The 22,137-nt window shown below is 49.3% G+C and overlaps 1 protein-coding gene across 2 annotated transcripts in view; it reads left to right on the top strand.

Moving 5' to 3' along the window:
• Positions 1 to 22,137, top strand: part of MIGA1 (mitoguardin 1) — a 60,700-nt gene that overhangs the window by 12,499 nt on the left and 26,064 nt on the right. For both annotated transcript variants that reach the window (XM_036756034.1, XM_036756035.1), the window contains exons 3-7: positions 333 to 510; positions 1,628 to 1,764; positions 4,032 to 4,158; positions 12,671 to 12,807; positions 14,227 to 14,350. In XM_036756034.1, the coding sequence (XP_036611929.1) occupies positions 333 to 510; positions 1,628 to 1,764; positions 4,032 to 4,158; positions 12,671 to 12,807; positions 14,227 to 14,350 (703 nt within the window). The remainder of the gene's footprint in view (positions 1 to 332; positions 511 to 1,627; positions 1,765 to 4,031; positions 4,159 to 12,670; positions 12,808 to 14,226; positions 14,351 to 22,137) is intronic.

Below are 22,137 nucleotides of genomic sequence, written 5' to 3'. Positions count from 1 at the left end.
TCCCTTCTGGTCCTTCCCTCCCTCCTTTCCTTCCCTTCCTTTCCCTCCCGCCTTTTCTTTCATTTGTTCATTTTAAGATTGTACCTTCCTGACTTGTCTGGGATGGAGGTATGGGGGCTCCTCAGGGCCCAGTCCCCCCATGGAGCAGGGCCTGGGGCTTTGTGCCTTGTGCCTTGTGCACAGGACCCTCCATCAGCTCAGAGTGCCTCGGAGATCCCCCACTTTGCCTTGCACTAGCTGGTGCTTTGGATCAGTCTTGCTGGAGATATGGACATCACGGGGGATTTTGAGTCCTCTGTCCTTCTCTCAGTCCTGACTTGGTTCACTTTCAGATCAAATTTTCTCCTGGGGTCAAGAAGCTGTTTGCAGTGACCGCGGTGAGTGCAGTGTCTGTCCTTTTTCTGGCCCATCACTTTAAAAGAAGACGTGGAAAGAAGAAAAGAAAAGGGTCGCCATGGGAACCTGGCCATCTTGCTCTGGAATGTGCTAAAACAGCAGCATCTGAAAAAGGTACGCAGGCAGGGCAGGCTGGGAATGAGCCTGGAAGGTAAATCCCCATAGATGCAGCTTGTCTTTGGTAGGGGATGGGCCTGCACTTGGGGGAATTCCCAGCATGGAAGCTGCCTCTCCCTTCCCTGCCATTAGACGGGGCAGCTTGCCTGGCATGTGGGATCTCCTCGGGTGGTCCCAGCTGGCCAGGATGGTCAGAGGCAAGGTTGGACTCCCAGGCTAGGTCCACCTGCCCCCTAGTGCACTGTCTCTCTGGCTCTTTTTACATGGTCAGTAAGTTGGGCATAATATTCGTTGTCTAGTTACATATTGTCCTCTTTATTCTGGTCGCAAATTCTGTCAGCTTTCACAAAATCCCATTGCCCATGCTTTGGGGTGGCTGCACATTTGGGCATTTTAAAGAATATTTAATTTTTTCCCCCAATTACATGTTAAAACAATTTGTAATTTTTTTTTAACGTTTTGAGTTCCAAATGCTCTCCCTCCACCCTCCCTGAGACCATATAAAATCCTGTGTAGGTTTCTTAGTCATCTTGGACAAGAAGACTGGAATAAAAGGAAAAGAATCAAAGAAAAAAGTGAAAATAACCTGCTTCAGTCTGTCTTCAGCCCATAGCTGCTCTTCTTCTGGACGTGGAGGCGCATGGTGCGCTTCGAAGGATTTTTATATTTTTCTAGAATCTTCCTTTCCCCTTCTTCCTGGAGGCACTGCTTCCTCCTCCCTTCCTTGGGCTCCTTCACCCCATGTTTCAGACCACATGCCTCCTGGTTCCTCGTGCTGATAACCCGGTGCAGGCCCATCTGCCCACCTCCTCTAGGAAGCCTGCCCTCTGCTTGGCCATTTGTTGCTTGTTTGTGTAGGTGGTTTTGCCCGTCCTCCTCAGGAGTGGAGGCTGTCCTTTGCCTTCCTTGTGTGTGACCCCAGTGCTTGGCCTGGGGCCTGACCTCTAGGAAGTGTTTTATTTAGGTGGTTGCCCAGGTAGACATCTGACCCTGACATGGGAGCCAGTCACAGTGGCCCTCCTCCTGTGCCTTCCTCAACCCATCTTCTCCATGTGAGATTGACTGATGAACAGGCATGAGCCCTGATCTCACATGACTCTGCGTGTGTTCTTAGGTTCTAGCTGTTCCAGCAGCCGACAGAACCTGACCCTGTCTCTGAGTTCGGCTAAAGACAAAGGGTCTCAGTCTGGTGTCTACACCAATGGAGGCCTTTTCAGCAAATACTCGGGCTCTGTCCAGAGCTTAGCCTCGGTGAGTAGAGCCATAGCATGCTTCGGTCTATTGGGTTTGGACTCAGAGGGACCTTTTGGCTAGGTCCTTTTAGGGGCACACCACTTTCTGTGGAGGAATGTAGAAGCATGGCCCCCAGCAGCTGTGTTGGAGGAGAAGTGAGTGGGAGGAGTGGGAGGCATCATGGATGTGCTTCCTTAAAGGGAGATGTCAAGGAGGAGCTCCTCTGTACCCCTGGGGTGTTTGGGTCGGAGCCCTGGGGTCTTGGCTCCCCAAAAACTGTGGTGGAAAATTAAGATAACTGAGGAAACGACCAAGCTATATGATTTATTAGCAAAACAGGCAAAAGAAATGGGCCCATGGACTCCCCACTTAGTCCAAAGATCCTGAATACAGAGTGAGACAGATTTTTATGAATTAAGAAGACTTAATCAAATAAGACCCATTAATTAGAAAACAATTAACCAGGATATAGAAGTAGGTAATGTGATTTCTAATCGGAGGAAAAAGTAGGGACTTTCCAATTTGGGAGTGGGAGAGAGGAAACAGGCACAATTCTCTGAAATCAGTGTCCCCCAGTGTCTGTGCTCAGGTCACAACATGGAGACAATAACTGACCAGTAGGGGGCTGGTTTTCAGAGGAGACACGCAGGCTGCTTGGGCACATCAGTCTTTGGATCTGCCTGGCTTTCCGGTCAGCACGGGGCTGAACTTCAGCAGGAATGAAGTGGATATTAAGGAAACTCGGAGTGTGGTTGCATGGGGTGGCCCTTTTGGTCTGGCGTGTGAGGGTGACCACGGGGCATGGGGCTGGCTAGTGTGTCCTCGGGGCCCCAGCGCCTTGATAGCAGAACTGTGGTGGTTTTTCCCTCGATGACTGGGCCTAAAGGTGGGAGCTGCTGCCCCGAATCACGGGCTTGGCCCTTCCTTGGCTGTCTTCCTTTGATGGAAGGAAGGAGTAGGATTGCAAACCCGGAGCGCAGCTCCTGCCTGCAGGTCCCCAGACTGGCGCTGGGAGTGTGCGGTCATTAGGGCGCGTTGGATTTCTCTGGCCCCATGTTCTCTTCTCCCTCATCTTTTGTTACCTCACCCCCAAAATAAATAGAAACAACAAGGTCCCGGTGTCACTATGTGGGTGTGGTCAGGTTGGCTTTGTTCTAACCGCAGTCCTTGGCAGAGAAGATGATTTTCCCCAGATCCTACAAGGAGCATCCAAGGCCCCTACTCTTCCCCAGGTGCTTGGTCTGCTGGGGGGCTGGGCTCCCTTGCTATGTGTCAGAAGGGTGGAGCCCAGCATCTGGCACACCGCAGGCCCTGCCTAAAGGCTTATTACCTGATATTCTGATGGCTGAAGGCATGCAGGTTCCCCCCAAGAGTGTGCAGTGGACCTGGCTGGCCCAGCGGGGTGCCTCATGTGACAGGGCAGAGAATTCGGGTGACCCGGGCCTACAGGAGTGCAAAGGGAGGTGGCAGGACTCAGGAGGAAGAAAAGCAGGTGTAACAGAGTCCTGGAGGATGGCTGTCCCCTGGGGTAAGCTAGAATAAACCTGGACGTGTGGCAGAGGAGGGACTGTCTGGTCACTGGGGCCAGAGACTCTGAGTCAAGAGCTCAGGTAGCATCTAGAAAGGCAAGGATCTGGGCGTAGCCCTTCAGTGGTTAGATGAAGGCAGGGTGGTGCCCTGCCCTGGTGTGTCTTCTGGGGGCATCTTGCATGCCAGGGCAAGCTGACCCATCCCAGCTGCAACAGGGCTTGGTGGGGACAGGTCAGAGGCCTTAGGAGAACAGGAAGGAGGGAGGAGGAGGGGCTGGTGGTTTTGCTGCAGGAGTGAATGACTTTGCTCGTCTTAGGTCTGAGACAGGACCAGTGGGCTCTCTCAGGGAGGTAGGGTGGGCAGCATCCTCCCAGCAGAGCCCTGGGAGCCCCTGGGATGAAGGTCAAAGGGAAGAACCTCTTCCTAGAAACCTAACCTGTCCCTGTTTCTTTACTTGGTTAGTGTCCATGCCTGGGCACAGTATGCTTTCCTAGGCCCATTCTGTCCCAGAATAGAGCCTAATACTGACTCTCCATTGCCCCCTGCTGGGCGAGTGGGGCCAAAGCAGCTGCTGTTTGGTTTTCTCTCTGTCAGGAGGGGCCCTGGTTTCTGCCAGCAAGTGCGGTTGGCAGGCCTTGAGGCCCATGGAATTGGCTGTAATTTCCCAGTTGGATGCAAGAGCTGGTCGAAATGCCCTGTGAGAGCCGACAGGCCCTGGCGGCAGGAGGACTCGAAAAGCCTCTTTGTTCTTTCAGGTCCAGAGCGCCAACTCTGGTCATAGCTGTGCTTGTGGTAATTCCAATTCCTGGGACAAGACGGACGAGGAGGATTTAAAACTAGTCAATATTCCTGTGACCACTCCTGAAAACCTGTACTTGATGGGTAAGAAATGCGCCCCTAGACTTGTGGGATTGAAAGATTGGAATCTAATCTTTGTTGTCTTCCAGCAAACAGGTGAAGTGCCATGTAGACTGTCACCTTTTTAAAAAAAAATTTTAAATTTTAGACTTAAATACTGAAACTTAAATGCACAATAAAGAAAAAGAAACATAAACTTAAATATTGAAACATAAATGAAAAATTAGAAAAGAAAGAAAAGCATGTCATGTGCACAGCAGAATGTAAGAGAGGATTCAAAATATATAACAATAAATTTCCATTTCAACAAAACCTATATAATAAATACTCCGCGTTGTGTTGAGAGCTGTCCTTCTTTGCTTTGCTTCCTTGGAAGTTTTCTTTTGTTCTCTGCTGGGCACTGTTTGCTTTGTCCTTTTTTCTTCCCTTTCTCCCCCCACCCCTAGAAGGCTACAATTAAGTGGGGATATATTTATGTAAAGATATAGATATAGATAAACACATACATATACAGACATAGGCTCTCCCTAACAAATTCTACTCCTGATCTTTGTTTTATATTTGTGCGTATCTCTTATTTCCATCCCTCCTAATTCCTCCACTTTCCTTCTACCCACTACCTTGCCCTCCTGTTACTTAACCTCCCCTGCCCAGGAACCCTCCCTTATTTGCCCATTCCCATAAATCTAAGCCCCCTTCTATACCCCCTTTGACCTCTTCTCTCACCCTCCCCTCTAGATATCCCTCCCTTGTCTCTCCCCCTCCCTATCCCCTTAAGTGTTTCATTTCTTTCTAAATTTAGGAGACTTTTATACTCTTCTAGGTATATATGTCTTGTTCTCTCTTAAACTCATTCCCAGTGAAAGTAGGTTTCCAGAACTACCAGTCTTCATCCCCCATCTAATTTCTATGTTGGTTCTTCCTCTCCCACCCCATTTGTATAAGATAATCACTCTTTTTGCTTTTTCTTAGATGGTTTTACTTTCTAAAGTCATATAGTACTTGGGTCTGCCCCACTCTTTCTTACGAACCACCCAGTTACTAATAGCGATCTTAGACATTTTACATTTCATGTACAAGGTGAGTGGTCTGTCCTCATTGAGCCCCTTGGAATCAGTCTTTGGTATGTACCTTCTGTTTCTCTTGGCTCTTGGACGTAAAATCTTCTATTAAGTCCGGTTGTTGTTTTTTTTTTTTAACAAAGTCCTGAAAGTCTGACAATGTATTAAATGTCCTTTTTTTTTTCATTCAGGATTATGCTTAGCTTTTCCGGGTGTGATATTTTGAGCCAGAACCCCAGTTCTTTTGCTCTGCAGTCCTTTCGTGTCACTGCTGCTGGGTCTTTTGTGATTCTAACATATTTAAATTGTCTTTTTCTTGTGGCTTGTAATATTTTATCATTGAGCTGCAGGTTTCAGAATTTGACTATAATATTCCTGTGGGTTTTCCTTGCAGGATCTCTTTCAGGTGGCGATCAATGGATTTTTTCTATTTCTACTTTCCCCTCGTTCTTAAGGACAGTTGTCTTTAATTATTTCTTGTATTATCATATCAAGATTCTTTTTTTGTTCATAGCTTCCTGGTGGTCCAATTATTCTTACGTTTTCTCTTCTTGATCTGTTCTCTTGTTGCAACAATTCGGCTAGCAGCTGTTGTGGGGGTGAAAGACCAACACAAGCCCAACGACAAGAAGACTGCCAGCACAGATTCTTTTGATCTCCTTTACTAAGGAAAGTAACATTAAGGGGTTAACAATCTTGCTTTAATCCAACATATACATATAAACTCACTTAGTTCAGGAAGAAAAGCCAGCAACCTGAACTTCAGAGCAAATACAAACAAGTTACAAACATACACAATATAAAAAGACCAGATCACAATTCATAGTTACCAAGGAACAACCAACATGTAGGTTCATGAGCTGGGGAGCTCTTAACAACAGCTGGCCCAGAGTCACGGGCCACTCCTCCAGTGGCTCAGAGCCCCAAGGGAGAATGCCAGTCTCTGGGTTTATATATCTTGTTCAAGCCGAAAGGTGAGTCACATGTGTGACTCACCCACATGACCTAAAAGCATCACAAAAATTTGACTTAAACCCACGCTGTCTAAAAGCCTCTGATGTCACAAACATGTCACTCAAATCCGTGTAAACTAGGCTTTCCCTTGAGGCAAGGAGGCCATCAAGGACTCCTAATTTAATCAAAGAAACAAAGGCCAAACTCTTCAAGGGTGCTTGATTGAATAAGTTCTAAAAGCCCTCCTTAATTACCAATACATCTCTAGATCAGTTGTTTTTCTTATGTGATGTTTCATGTTCTCTTCTATTTTTTCATTTTTTACATTTTGTTTTATTATTTCTTGATCTCTTATAACTTCACTGGCTTCCCCTTGTCCAATTCTGATTTTCAAGGAGTCATTTTCTTCCTTAAGATTCTGGATCTCCTTTTCTAATTGGTTGACTTTCTTTTCATAGTTGTCTTGCTTTTTGTTTTAGTTTTTCCTCAATCTCTCTCATTTGATTTTTAAAGTCTTGTTAAAGTTCTTCTATGAATTCTTTTTGGGCAGGTGACCATTTGATGTTACTCTTTAGGGTAAAAGAGGGTTTCTTTGCTTCAGTATCCTCTGAAGACGAACCTTGGTCTTTTCTATTCCTATAGTAACTCTATAGTTGGATTTTTTTCCTCCTTTGCCTGTGCATTTTTTGGTAATAGTTTAATTTTTGTGATCACCTCTAGTCCTGGGGCATGGAGGGGGGGGTGGTGCTTCTGGCCTCAGATCCTCCTTCAGTTCTCCCCTCTGGCCTGGAACCCAAACCAAGACCTCCAATCTCCTGTAAGTGCCCACAGCCAACAGTGACCCCAGCCCACTGCTTCTGCACTGGCCCAGCATGTGCTGGTTCCTTCTCACCCCACCAGATCTCAGATGCCCATTGTCCCGAGGGTAAAAGTTCCAGTGGCTGGGCTGAGGCAGCCTCCCAACCCAGCTAACCCAGGGCTTGCCACTTGTTCTTTGAGTGGTCCCTAGCCTGGAGGTGTTTACTCTTCACAGGGACCAAACCTCTTCCTGGAACTTTTCTTCAGATCTTCTCAGATTGTCCCAGGAGGACCCCTGTTTGGCCCCTTCTCTTATTTATTTTTACTGTTCAGTATTCACCCTGAGGTGCTATTTTATCTCTTGTGAGAGAAATCTGGAGAGCTTGGAATTGTCTGACCTCCCCTGCCAGAATCCTCTCCCTCTGCCATCTTTCTAATGAGTGATTGGGTTTTTGCTCAAGCCTTTCTTTCTTGGGACAGTGGCTGCCATCTGACCCTTGTTCTCTGTGCCATGTTTCCCTCTGGTCTGAGGACAGGATAGCAGAAGGATGGGGCTCCTTCCTAAAGCGCATCTCTCACCTCAGTACCGGCTGTATCCTGGACTCATTCAAAGCAGCCCCCAGGAGCCTGTGAATTCTGCTTCCCGCCACCTCTCTCTCTCTCTTTCTCTCTCTCTCTCTCTCTCATTCTTCCTCTCATTTTCTCTTGCCCTCCCCCCCCCCAGGGGCTTTCAGAGATGTCAAGTGCTCTCCATGCTGTCTCCTGGGAGCCTCACTCCCTAAGTCGGGGGATGAAGGCCCAGGCTCACCCAGCCAGTGAGTGCCTGAGGGCAGATTCTAGCCCAGCTCTTCTTTCCAGGGCCTTCTCAGTGGGTGAGGCTACAGACTGTGGGGAGGAGAGAGAGTCCCTGGGCATTTTCCAATGTATCTCTCCCCATTACCTTCTCAGAGAGCAGTTCTTGGCGAGAAGGCCAATATTCCTTATGGTGTCGGCGCTGGGGGACATCTGTTGGGTGCCGGCTGGTGTGGGGATGACTGCTTCTGGTTCACATCATGTGCTTGGCACTTCTTGCTGCTTGGTGTTCGTTCCTCGGCCATCTTGGCTCAATGGTGGGAGTTGAGCACCTCTCTCCAGCATACCCTGGTGCCTGGCTTCCCCTGCCAGCTTTGTGTTGGTCATTTATGTTCACGGGCTACTGTGTATACCTGTTCTTCAGCTGGGTGTTACTGCCCATCCCAAGGATGTGCCATCACCGAAACCAGCCTGTCATGCCCTGAGTGTCCAAGGACTGCATCTGTTGGTGTCTTGACACCAGCTTTAAGGAGGAGAGAGAGAGAGAGAAAGAGACAGACAGACAGACAGACAGACACACACACACACACACACACACACACACACACACAGAGAAAAAGAGAGGGGCCTCATGCAGCTCCCCCGGGGTGCCATGTCTTCTGCATTAACATTTCCTGTTCTGACGCAGAGTCGTCACCTTCTCTTGGGTCAGTTGTGATTTTCTGGGGGGCGGGGGTGATTTTGTGCCCCTCGTTCTAAGCTATCAGTTCTCTTTTCAGATCTTTCTTCCATCCCTCTTGTCTCCTTTCTCTTGTTTTCCTCAAGCTTAGCTCTCGCTTCATCTCTTCCAGCTTTGCCTGAAGATGTTTCGGAGTCTTTCTCTCTCTTGGGTTTGTGTTTAGGGGGTCCTTGGCACGCTTACAGCTCTCTAGGCTGGGCTTCTTCCAGCCCCCTTCTTGGTTTTTGTCCTGATGCTCAGTGATCCTGCACACTTCTGAGGGGAGCATCCTCTTGGGCCCCTCTGCTTCCTTGGGGTCCTGAGTGTTGAGCTGTCTAGGATCTCTGGGCTCCACCATCTTTCAGTGCTTCCTGAGCAGTGTGATCTGGGGCAGAGTCTGCTCACTGGCCTCCTGGTGCAGGACCCAGCCCAGTGAGCTCATCCCTGGTTGGATGTTGACCTCGTCCCTGTTGGAGAGCTAGGAGTCTCAGCAGCTTCAGACACAGCCGCAGGCATGTCTTTGGTCTGAGGTGGCCGCTCTGGTCATTGCCCTGGTGGCTCCATGCCTGGAACCCAGAAGCAAGTGGCTGCTTGATCCCTGTCCTTGCAGCCTGCTGCCCTGGAGGGATCTGCCCTTCATGCCCCTGGCCAGGTGCCTCCATCTGCCTGTGCTCCCCCGGGCTGCCAGGTGCTGCAGTTGTGCTTGGGATTTCTCACCAGTACTTGGCCTGTGGCATTGTCTTGGATCTCCATGGAGGAGGTAGAGGCATTCTGGCCCCCTGCCCTCCTTGTGGGAGAGTTGGACTCCTTCCTTCTCCTCCATTGGCCTGAATTGGCATTTTCTCTCTTAAGCACGGTCCCGCAGTGTCTCTTTCAGCTCTGGGACCAACTCCTTCATTGCTCAGACCTGGGGAGCTCATCATGGAGGAGTCCCTGGGGTGTTCTGGGGTTTCATAGATTTATGGCCATGTCATGTGTAAGCAGGCACACCTGGAAGACTTTCCCTGAGTATAAATTCCCTCCTTCTTCTTGGGGCAGATCCCTTTGACGAGCATATGATCAAGGGTCTTGGAGTCTCAAGGCATGGGGGATATGTCGGAGGAAGAGGAGAGCCTTGAAGGCTCTGGTAGGCGTCTCCCCCTCCTTCCCAGAGCCCAGAGCCGAACGTGAACAAAAGCAGCTGAGGAGGCTAGTGCAGCAGTGGCCAGAGGTCAGGAAGACCAGAGCACAGGTCCAGCTGGTGACTAGCTCTAGGACCCTGGGCACTTCACCGCTGCCTGCATCTGTTTTCCCATCCACAAAATGGGGGTAATGATCGCCCCTTCATCCAGGTTCCAAAGGACCTGATGAGATCGTAATTGTCAGTGCTCAGCATGCAGTAGGTGCTCTGGGCTCACCGTAGGTGCTCCATAAATGTTAGTGATCATAGAGCTATGATTGTATGGCTGTTTAGTTGTTTCAGTCTCGTCCAACTCTTCATGGCCCCATTTGGGGTTTCCTTGGCAAGGATGCTGAAGTGGTGCACCATTTCCTTTTCCAGCTCATTTATAGGTGAGGAAACTGAGGCAAACAGGATGAAATCGAGGTGAAGCGACTCACCCAGGGTCACACAGCTAGTAAGTGAGGCCACATTTGAACTCGGGTCCTCCTGATTCCAGGGGTGGTGCTCTGTGCACTCTGGCCCCCCCAGCTGCCCCAGTCAGTCCATAAATATCTATGAAATACCTGCGATATACTAGGCGCCATGCTGAGCTACAACTCTCTAATGTCATTTGGTTTAATTTATTGCAGAAATGTTTGTTGGGATTCTCTGTCTCCATTGGTCTGTTGGTCATTAAGGAGGAGAATTAATGTTTCTAGAATGTTTGAAACTCTCTGGTTCTTTGTGTCCTTTGCCATCTTTCTGTCATGATCACTGCCACCATTGTTTTGCTGACCCTGGTTTCCTGGGCTTCTGTCTGCCAAGCATGAGCTTCTTGCTTAGTGAGGCTGGCCTTGGGCAGTGGTGCAGGAGGGAGCCAGGCTGGACCTGAAACCTTCCCCATGTGGTCGAGCCTGCCCGCAGCAGTCATGCCCTGACTGCTCCCTGCTGTGGCCTGGGTTGAGGACTCTTTTTGCCCAAGACTGCTCCAGACCAACCGTTCCTGATTCCTGAATTCTATAAAAACCTAGTTTTGTGTGTTTCAGGGTTTGTGGATCTGTGGATTCCCACAGAAGTCCGAAATTACAGAATAAGCATTTTAACTCATCATTTTCCCCCCCTTTTTTAAAAAGGGACTCTATGAAAAGGTTAAACTTTCTTTTTTGGATCCTTTCTTTATTAATCTGCTCCCCACGCCACCTTCCCCGCCATAGCAGCCTAGAGCATGGGCCATTCACACTTTGGCTCTGCCAGAATACGTTACCTCTGTCTCCATTCTCTGTTATACCTCTCTCCTCAAGGCTTTCCAAATTGCTTTTTTCTTCTTACCTAAAACTTTTCAAGAGCATTGCAGCTTTTCTCCTTGTAGATAGTGGTGGGGCTTCCTGCTGGAGCAGACCCTTTCTTGGCCCTGGGAGAGGCCCAAGACCTGGCTGTCATCAGATGTGAGGCCAGGATTTCTTTTAGGTCATTCAGACAAGCCCCAGGCCTCATGTGGCCCCGAGCTTGGTCATCTGGAAGCTCCTCTCAACCCTTCTTTTGGCTGCCCAGCCCCTCTGCCACTTTGGGGGCATTTGGGGACGTCATTTAGCAAACCCAATCGTTTTGAGCTTCTAAGAATTTAAGTGGACTTTCCAAACATTGTAAATTTCATTTGTCTTAAAAAATATTTTCCCCCTATTTCCATGTTTAAATGATTCTTAACTTGTAGGAAAGAAAAAGTTTTGAGTTCTAAATTTAATCCGTCTTTCCCTCCCTCTCCTCCCCACTCCCTGAAATGGTAAGCAATCTGATATAGGTCATATATGTGCAATCATGCAGAACATTTCCACATTATTCATTTTATACAAGAAGACTTGAAGAAAGATAGAAAAGAGAAAAAAGCCTCCTTCAGTCTGCATTCAGTCAGTGTCATTTCTCTGTCTGGAGGTGGATAGTCCGCTTCAGCATTCATCCTTTAGGGTTGTCTTGGGTCATTGTATTTCTGAGAAGAACTAAGTCACTCACAGTTGTGGGTACAGTGTTCTCCTGGTTCTGCGTGCTTTGCTCAGCGTCAGTCCGTGTGAGTCTTTCCAGGTTTTTCTGAAACCACCCTGCTTGTCATTTCTTACAGCACAATAATATTCCGTTACAGTCATACGCCACATCTTGTTCAGCCGTTCCCTAGTTGGTGGGTGTCCCCTCGATTTCCAGTTCTTAGCTACCACAAAAAGAGCTGCTATAAATATCTGTGTAGAGGTGGATCTTTTCCCCGCTCTCCCCATCCCCCCGTCCTTAATCTCTTTGGGACATAGACCTAGGAGTGGTATTGGTGGATCAAAGGGTATGCAGTTTTATATCCCTTTGGGCATAGTTCCAAATTGCTCTCCAGGATGGTAGGATCAGTTCACAACTCCACCAGTGATGCACTAGTGTCTTAGTTTTCCTGCATCCTTTCCAACATTTGTCATCTTCTTTTTCTGTCATATTCACCAGTCTCTTGGGTGTGAAATGGTACCTCAGAGTTGTTTTAATTTGCCTTTCTCTATTCACGTCACTATAGAGAGCTTTGATTTCTTTGTCTGATAACTGCCTGTTCATATCCTTTGACTCATATTCTTATATATTTGACTTAGTTTTCTATATATTTAAGAAATGAAGCCTTTATCAGAGATACTTGCTGCAAATTTTTTTCACCAGTTTTCTCTTTTCTTGCTAATTTTGGTTGCATTGGTTTTGTTTGTGCAAATACTGTTTGATTTTATGTAATCACAGTTATCTATTTTACATTTCTTAATGCTCTCTATCTTGTTCGGTCCTAAATTTTTCCCTTCGTCCATAGATCTTACAGGTAAACCCAAACATGGTTATTTCTATATAGGAAATTTACCTTCTTCTTTAAGAAAGTGTGGTCCTGAGACCCGTGAACCTCTTTGCCTCTGACTTTGGGTTGAGTTCTTATGGGGACCCCAGAGCGGAGAAATGAAAGTTTAAAGTAATTCTTTAGAGCTGCAATAGTGTAAACCGACAACTTCATTGGGAAGCTTTCATGGTGTTAACGAAGGTCTGTCTGTTACCTCCTTGCCTGCCTAGGTATGGAGCTGTTTGAAGAGGCCTTGCGGCGCTGGGAGCAGGCACTCACCTTCCGAAGCAGACAGGCAGAAGATGAAGCCAGCTGCGGCGCCATCAAACTGGGCGCGGGTGACGCCATTGCTGAAGAGAGCATCGAGGTGAGAGGCATCTGAGTCTGATGGATGAGTGCCTACTAAGCGCCAGGCACAGATACAAGGGTGGCAGGAATCCCTGCCTGGGAAGGCTCACACCAGAGCTCGGGGCTCGTTGGCTTGGATGAGTGCTCTGGGTAGGAAGGCCTAGGGCCCCTTCCTTGCACCAGAGCAGGTGGCAGGATGCCTTCCTGCAGCCCAGATGAGCTTGTGTGTTCTGGGATGGGGGAGAGGGAGAGGCCACGCCACCGTGCTCACAAGTGATGTTGAGAATAACAGAAGTAAGGGCAGTTGGGGGTACCAGCCCTGGAATCAGGTGGACCTGACTTCAAATCTGGCTGCAGACACTTACTAGCTGTGTGACCCTGGCCAAGTCATGTCACCTCGATTGCCTCCCCCCCTCCAAAAAAAATAGAGTAGCAGTTGTAACTAAGGAGGGAGCCGCCTGCAGTTCACAAAGTGCCTTCCGCACATCATCTCACCTGATACTCGGCCCAGTCCTGGATGAAGTTCTAGAGATGTTATTTCCATGTTACAGACGGTCCATTGATGGACCAGGGTTCCCCTGCTCAGCTCAGATGCAGATCTTCCAACTCCACATCCATTGCCCTTTCTCTTCGCCGTGTGAGGCTGGCCTTTGGAGGCCAGCTGGGCAGTGAGGGGTAGAGTGCTGGGGTTTGAAATCCCGCCCCCTTGGCCACATCATGCTCTCTCTTGTTCCTTGTGCCCAGGGCTGAGCAAGGCTTTGAATGAAATGCTTGACTCAGTACTGCTTGATTCCCTGGAACCTGCTCCTGTCAAACCTTTCATTGGAGTTGTCCTAAATTAGCTCTTAAATCCCAAATTTGCATAGAAACCTCATGTTTCTTGAGGTGTTAAGAAGCATAATCTATTGGAAAAAGCAGCTTTTGCTTTTGAAAGTCTTTCAAAAGACACTTGGGCTCCCATCCTCCTGTTTGGAATGAATGAGTGAGCACATTATGAGATGTGTTTGTGGGCTAAGAACCGAAGATGGAATAGAAAAAGCTGGCTGACCCTGGTTTAGGAGGCGCCTTCTCTGTCCTTGGGCCAGCAAAGCTTGGCTGCCCATGGAAATGCCAGCAGGTCCCAGAGGCATAGGAAGGGCTTTCTTAGAAACCCCTGAATCAAAGACTGGAGATGGCACGGACCCCTTGGGTGGGCAGTCTCACGAAGTTGACCATGCCTCCAAATCATGTTTTTAAATGCATAGCTGAGATCACAAAAGAACTCCATTAAATGGAAAGACAGATGGGCCCCTGAAATCTGTGACTGTGCTGTGCCCCCCTGCTCATTTCACAGCTGAGGGAGGCGTGGTGCCCCCCTGGGCGCATCCACCACCTGATTCTGCTGTGACCCCACAAGGCTGCTTCATGGTCCCTTGCTGTCCTTTTCCTCTTGTGGCAGGACATCATCAGCGCTGAATTCATCCACAAGCTGGAATCTCTGCTTCAGAGAGCCTACCGTCTGCAAGAGGAGTTTGAAGCCACTCTCGGGGCGTCTGATCCCAACTCCCTGGCTAATGACATCGGTAAGGTGCCTTAGGAAACTAGCGCTTCCCACCTTCTTTGTTTAGACATGAGTTTGTGTTTATTTTCAGTTCCAAATTCTCTCCCCAACCCGTGGAAGAGCCGGGAAATGCGATCCCCATCAGACAGATGAAGCCATGCAAGCGTTTCCTCTTTAGCCAGAAAAATAGATGGAGAGAAAATGGGGGGATTGCATTTCCCATTGTGAGCAGCTTTGGGAACCTTAGATGGTGGGATGGCTGCAGGGAGAACGGGAAAAGCAGAGACTTCCTCGTGCCAGTTTTTGAATGGATGTTTTCTTTCCGCTTTCCTTTTAAATGAACATAAGAGAAACCCTTTGATTCAGTTAGAAACATTGATTAAATGCCTCCCTTCTACCTGCAGGGTGCCCTGGGCTGGGCATGGAAGGTAACCAAGAGAAATTTGGCTGGAGGGCGCTGGCCCTGAGCAGGCTCACTGTCTGGTAGGGGCATTTGGGGTGTCCACACAGCACCTTTCTGTAAAACGAGGCTCCTTAGAGCACCCGCCTCCCAGGACTATCGTGAGGACTGAGCGAAGTTCCCTGTGTAAAGGAAGGCCATCTTGGAGGAGAGGAGGGAGCGAGTCAGGGACCACTGTCCTGCCATCCCTAGGAAGCCCCTCCACAGCCCCTCTTCATCCGGGCCTTCCCTCCAATTGTTGCCCCTCCTATAGGATTGTTTACCTGGCGTGGGTGCCTTGAGGGCAGGGACTGGGGCACCTAGTAGGTGCTTAATGACTGACTTCTGCCCTGACAGGCTCTAAGGGTCTCGGACAAGTGGGCTCAGGCCTCGAGTCCCCCCATGCTGCTCGTGTGGGTCTGCTGGGAGCTCTCATGGGCACATGGAGACTCGGATGGGTCCTGGAAGACCCTGAAAGACCCCGGTTCCAGTTCTATCTCTCAGGTGGTCCCCACACCCCGTCAGACTAAGCCACCGGGCAGCTTTGGCAGAGGGACATCGTCCCACCCACTGCTGACATCCCAGGTCCAACCGCGGCAGGATCCTGCCCGGTTTGGCCTCGATTTCTGGTCTCAGGGTGTCCCCAGGACTTGGCTGCTACCCTCGCACACTGCCTTTGGTCATTTCAGTGATCTCACCATGACCATGGTGGGGGGTGGGGCTGAGGTGGGGGCACAGCTCCTGTCAGTCTGAGTCTGGTGCACTCTGAGCCATGGGCCGTGGCAGACCATTGTGGCGCCCCTGCCGCCACCCACTCGGGATCCCATCCCTCACCTCCTGACCTTCTCTGTCCTCGCCCCATCTGTGATGGAGCAGCAGCCCTCTCCTCTTGTGAGGCCGAGCTGGCTCTCAGTGCTCCGGCCCCTTCAGCTCTTCCTTCTCCAGCCTCTCAGCTGGCCCCTCCCACTGCCATCTGTGACCTTGCTCATGCTCTGCAGTGCTCCTCCTGGGGAGGGGCTTCTTTCTTGCCCTATATCTCTGGTTTTTCTTTTCCTTCCTCTCTTTCTCAGCATCTTCTGGGGGTCCCCTGAATGCCTGCTGTGTGCTGGGCACCATGCCAGCCTATGGGAGACAAAAAGGGTGGGTCACTGGCCTTCATTTGTGTGTAACACCTTCATGGTCCTTCCAACCCCTTCCATGAGCTGGTCACCTCTCTGCAGTTGGTGATTATGGCACTCCTTGGGTCTGCCCAGAGCATGGGCGGAGGCATTTCTACTGCCCTGTGCACTCCGGACCAGTTCCACCCTGACCCGCCTCTCTGGTCTGTGACGTGGAGGGTTGCACGTGGAAACGTCAGGGTCTCGGCAGTCGTCAGATTTTTAGATGTCTCGCTGCACCCCTGAGTTGGGGTCGCTGTTGGTTGCTGGAGATGGATTTCTACACCTGTTACTGAGATCATAGAGCAGACCTTGGATTTATGCTTGGAGTTACTTTGCGCTGAGTTTCCATGAGTGTGCAAGATTTCTTTAGCTATTGGCATCCAAGAGAGATCGCTTAATGCCTTGAAAATAAGTCAGTGACCTCATCGGCAATCCAGAGCCTGGCCATGATCCAATTAAAGCTCTCACTGGAGCAGTTCTAGAAACCTGCCCCAGCGTTCCACGTGGACAGAGCCGTCCTGTCTCTTTAGCAAGACTGTGGCTGACTGGTGCCTTTTCTGTAGTTGTTTAGTGATTTCTTCAAGCCTTTCCTGGGACCCTTCATGGTGCTGGGACCGTGGGCATGTGGCCATGTTAAGTCAACTTCCCTTGGGTTTCCATTTCTTCATCTGTAAAATGGAGATCATAGTAGCACCCACCCCTAGGGCTGTTGTGGGGATCCGATGAGATCGTATCTGTAACATGTAGTAGGTGCAATGTAAATGCTAGCAATCATTATTATTATTATGAATTATCATCATAGCAGAATTAGACAGAACCAGAAGCCCAATCTCCTTCCCCCAGTTGATCACCGCCACTCCCTTCCCCATGTCCCCCAGGACTCACAGATGCCCCAAATCAAAGCCTGAAGGCAAGCCCATCTCCCTGGTGCCCTTGGTCTGCCCTTTCCTGGAGAGGTCGACCAAGGGGGTGCAGCGGCCCAGGATCGGGGTGGGCCCAGGCGCTGTCTGCTCGGTCTCGGGTTCCTAGCGTGATGATCCCTCTGTGGTTCCAGAGGGGGCTGGGATTCTTTTTTCTCTTCTCCTTTGTCCATGAAACATGTTGAGTAGTCCAAAGGGCCTGAGAAATCCTATCGGCGAGAGCACATGCAATGTATCCTCTCTGCCTGGAGGGTTGGGGGTTCTTTCTTCTCAGTCAGAAATGTGAGCGTTTCCTGGGCATGAGTTAGCCCTTCATGCCTTCCAGCAGGTAAGGCAGGTCAAGTAAATCTGGAATGAAAACTTGAGCCTGAGCCCTGTACACTGGCAGGTGTGGACGGAACTCACTTGAGGGCAGTTTCTGGGTCAGATGCATGGATTTGTAGCTTATTTCACCAGGAATGGGGGGTGTGGACACTTTTCCTGAAAACACTTCTCATTAGGTGGACTGGAGGACTGAACAGAGAGATTTAACTTTAAAGGATCCTCTGTAACTTAATGAGTTAAAAGAAGCAGCCTGAACAAAAATGTCTGGAAATTGGGGGCTGTCTATAACTTCGGAACGTTTCTCGCCAATCCCTTTCCTTAGGAAAAGACTTGAGCATGGCCCTCCTTCCAGGTGCCGTCACCTGGTGTGATGGGACCATCTACCTTCAGGGCTCCTACAAAAAAAAAACCAAACTGTCACTGGATTTTTCCATCTGAAAAGCAACTCTCCCCGTGGGCTCCTAGGAAGCCGTCCCTAAGCCCAGAAGAGAGTCACAGCATTTGAGCCTGGCCATGGCAGACCTCACATGCGCATGCCGCAGCCTCGGCAGTGCCCAGCTATGGCCACGCAGCTGGCTTGTCTCTCCAGGTCTAAGTCAGCCTGGCTGCGCTGCCTTGTTTTGTAGCAGAAGAGAGTCAAGCTAATATTTAAGCAGATGGTTAATTGACTGTTTTCAAAACTTCAGCTCTAAATACTGCATTTTAGTCCCTGGCAAAGTCTTTTTGGCTTGGCTGTGATTCGAATTTCCCACAGGGCTCCCTTCCTGCTGCTTCTCTTCCTCTAGGAGGGCTTTAAGGCAGTGAGGGGCATTCTTCTGGAGGTGCAGGTGGGTCATTGCAGCCCCTCCCCACCTTCCCCAGGTGTTGGAAGCTGTCAAGGGGGCTTCCTAAGGACCAGCACATGGCCAGAGCCCTGAGAAACAGGGAAGTGGCAGCTGGAGCTGGTGATCTCCCAGAGGGTGCAGGACCTTCCCACCTGGAGGGATGGATGATGGTGGGGGAGGCGGGGGGGGGGGGGGCAGGGGAGGGTCTATCTGCTTGGGTCAGTGACTTGTGAATGAACATTTCTCCGAAGCTCCTTTCCACATTGTCCCTTTAATTCAGGATACGCACATGCATGTGGGAGAGATTCAGGGTGAACCTAATGTTGCTAGGGTCCCAGGAGTGAGAAAGATCCCCTTGATTTTGGCATGAACCCTGACCCCTCTGCTCCTTTCATCTTCCAGTTCTGCCATCTCGACTCGGATCCTCAGACCATGAAAATGCCCCATAATTCTATCTTCTCCAGCTTGGCTTGATCCACCTCCTTGATCCACCTCTCCCCAAGGGAGCTTGAAGTTGCTTGCTCCCCCCTACTCTTTGTGCTGGGGACCCGTGGGGGCCCCTTTGTTTATGTCTCAGGACAGGAATCCCCATGCAGTCAGAGGACAGCTGAGATCCCTGGGAGGTGGCGATACTGATGTGGTCCAAAGATGTGTTCCTGAAAACTCCCCTCTGGGCAGTGTCAGGGGCTTGGGCTGTTGCCCAGAGCTACCTCCATAGCATCTATTTACCCAGCCAAAGGACTGAGCTGGTCATGCACTATTGAGAGCTGGCCCTTCTCATCTTTGTATGTTACTGCTACCCATCTTAAGGGGTGGAAGGATGATGCCTGCCTTGGGTTCCAGACACTTTGTGTGTCTGTCTCTCTTTCTTGTCTTTTCTCTTCATGGGCTGGTCGAGAGAGAGAGAGAAAGAGAGAGAGAGAGAGAGAGAGAGAACATGAGCCCTGGTCACCCTGGTAGGAGGAGCCTGGCCGGCCACATCCTCATGGAAATGGCTGCCAAAAATGGGGGGGAGGGCAGCCACAGACAGCGGTGTCCAGTGACATCGGAGACATTGGACAGCTCTGGGTCTGAGAAGGAGATAGGCATTTCTGGAATCCCAGCTCAGCTCTACTGAGGTGAAAATAGACCTGGTGCTCTCAGGAGGGCAGAAAATAGACTGTGCCCCAGGAAGACAGATGTGAGCAGCCACGTAAGTCTGAAGGAGAGAAAGGGGGGCCAAGACCCCTGTTCTCGTGCTCTTCAAGAACATCCTGCTTTGGAAAACGCTATCATACATGCACACACACGCATGTGCACGCAGGCACGCATACACACATACACATGTACACACATGCATACGTGCGTTCACGCACACACACAGAGTATGGAGTCATAGGGGGAAAGCTACAGGCCAGTCCATCACCCCTCGAAGTGCTCAGTGTGAGACTGAAGAGGGGGATATGCTGGGAACCCTAATGCCACACTGCAGTTCCATGAGTGTAGGAGAGTATTTGTCCTTGCACACAAGCTCAATGAGGCCTCTGTGACTGGCAGATTTTTAAAAAGACTACTTCTCGAAGCATAAGGAAGGCTCATGCAGGGACCATGGCGGAAGGAACCTGGAGGGGTCTTTCAGTTAGTTTGTGCTTCCTGAGTCACAAGTCCTTCACAGGGGACCTGAATTTCCCAGGGGCCCAAACTGGGCACCACACATTCTGCCAGTGAGATCCCAACCCAGAGGGTGCAGATGTCACGCCACGAGGCCATTGGTCCTCTCTGAAAACAAAGGACAGACCACCTTCTTGGAGAAGGCGGCTAGCATAGCTCATGGGATTGGGGAGAGGAAGAAGTTTATCAAGCCAGAGCCACAGACAGGAGCAGAGCCGATGAATGCGGGGTGCCAAGGGGGAGGAGGCAGCAGAGGCTGGTTGTGTGTGGGCAGCTCTTGGAGGGCCAAGCCGTTATCTTCTCTCTGTTGGCTCCGAGGCCTCCTGAGACAGTTTCCAGTGTGAATGCATGCTTCGGTTTTTTAGGGTTTGGGATCTTCATCTGTTTGCTATACCTAGGCACATGTGCAGCTCCGGAGCCTTGGAGAGTGGCCTGGGGGCTGAAGGCTTGCTCAGGGACCCCGGCCGGGAGGCAGCTGGCAATCCAATCATCAGCAAGCATTTGAGGCTTAAGTCTGTGTGTGTGTGTGTGGGATACAGTGAAGAAGCATAAACTGCTCCTGTCCTCAAGCGACTTCCCTTTTATCGGGGGAGACAAAGTGCGCCTAATTAGGTATGGATCTCAGGTCACCTCCAAAGGGCCTGGGAAAAACGTCCTGCGGAAGCTGAGTCCAGATGCACATCGCAGCCTTCTGCCTCCTTCATTCTCTGGGATCCTGCACCAGTGACAGTGTGAATTGTTCCTTGTTCTCTCTTCTTCATGCAAGTCTTCATTCAGTATACTGTTATTTTCAGATTTCGTGACTTGTTCAGCCTTTCCCCTTGATTCCCCCACCCCAGTGTCCACAGTTTTCTTTACCACTGTATGAAAGAGCTGCCACACCTGTTGCTACACATGTTGGGCCTTTTCTTTTTCATGTGATATCTTTGAAATATAAGCCTTGTAATGGTGTCTCTGTATCAAAGTCAGTAAGCAGTTACAGAGTGCCTGTCCTAGTGATACAAATATGAAAAAGAAAGATAGCCCCTGCCCTCAGAGAGCTTGAAATCTGATGAGGGAAGACACCATCCCCCAAAAGAAAGCCAGTGGGCAGGGGAGAGGAACAGTGTCCAGCTCAAGGCCATGGGAAGAAAGTGAGAGAAATCCAAAATGAGGCACTGCCACATTGGAGGACACATCCCTGCTGGCCCTCTCCTCGGAGAGGAGTTTGTGGCGCCACCCTCCCGTCGGGGTAGGGGGGTACTGATGGAGCATGATGAAGCATAGTCCCTGGCGTTGGGGGCGGGGGCTTGGTGGAGAAGCCAGAGACAGCAGCAGTGGGCCCAGCCCAAGTGGGACATACCCAGCTTAGTGACTTTGGGAGCAGGGTGCCAGAATGGCTCCATCAACAGTACATTAATGTGACTTTTCCCACAGGCTTTCCAACATTTTTCATTTTTTGTCAGCTCCGCTAATCTGAGGGCTATGAGTTGAAACCTCATTTCCATTTTTCTACTAGTGATTTGAAGCATTTTTATATGTCTGATGATAGCTGGGATTCTTCCTTTGAAGACTGCCTGTTTGTATGCTTTGACTGTTTATCAGCTGGAGAATAGCTCTTATACTTATAAATTTGAATGAGTTCCTCATATATATTGAAGTAAGACCTTTATCAGAGAAACTTGGGACAAAGATTTTTTTTTCCCATTTCACTGATTCTCTTCTAATTTTAGCTTATAGTCTTAAATAATTCAACTTACACCCTGTAAAAATGTAAGTTTATTCTTTTCACTTTATAAAAAAAAATCCACCTTCTCTACCTCCCCTTTCCTTCCTACCTGATAGGAAAAAAATTATCAAACTCCTGTAAGTGTACCTAGTCAAGAGCCTAGAGTCCATCACTTCTCCATCAGGAGGTGAGCAGAATCTTTCATCATGAGTCCCGTGGAAGCTCAGCTGGTTATTTTGTTGATAAAAAATTTTTCTTCCTAAAGACAAAGTGTGCTCAGCACTGGTGCTGTGGATTGGGTACAGTCTGCTTCTGTCCTGTCCCTCTTCTCTCCCTCATGTAGAACTCAGTGACAGATTCTTATCCTTTCTTTCCTTTTAAGCCCTTCTTGTGATCTATCCTCCATAGTTAGTGCTTGTTTTGCCGAGGACAAATCTCTTCCTTAATCTGCCCTCCCTCTTATTCCCCTTTCCTTCCTCTTTTCTTGGTGAGTGTAATGTATTTCTGTACCCAGTTCAGTATGTGTGTGTGTGTGTGTGTCTGTGTGTATGACATGTATATGTACATATTCTTCATTCTTTTGACCAGATGAAAGGGAGTTAGGCTTATATTTTTTAGTCTCTGGACTTTAATATTTCTTGTTGTCTCATGGAATCTTTCATTTTTGTTTGGTCTAGTCTAGTTTTCAGGGAGTTTTCGTGTTGGATAAAGTTTGCTTCTTATTATATGTGGTCAATTCGTTTTTCATTTCCTCCTCCCATAGCTGTCATTTGATGTGTAAAGT

Source organism: Trichosurus vulpecula, chromosome 4 (assembly GCF_011100635.1).
Source record: "Trichosurus vulpecula isolate mTriVul1 chromosome 4, mTriVul1.pri, whole genome shotgun sequence".
Classification (NCBI taxonomy): domain Eukaryota; kingdom Metazoa; phylum Chordata; class Mammalia; order Diprotodontia; family Phalangeridae; genus Trichosurus; species Trichosurus vulpecula.
This window is presented reverse-complemented; position numbering and strand designations above follow the sequence as displayed.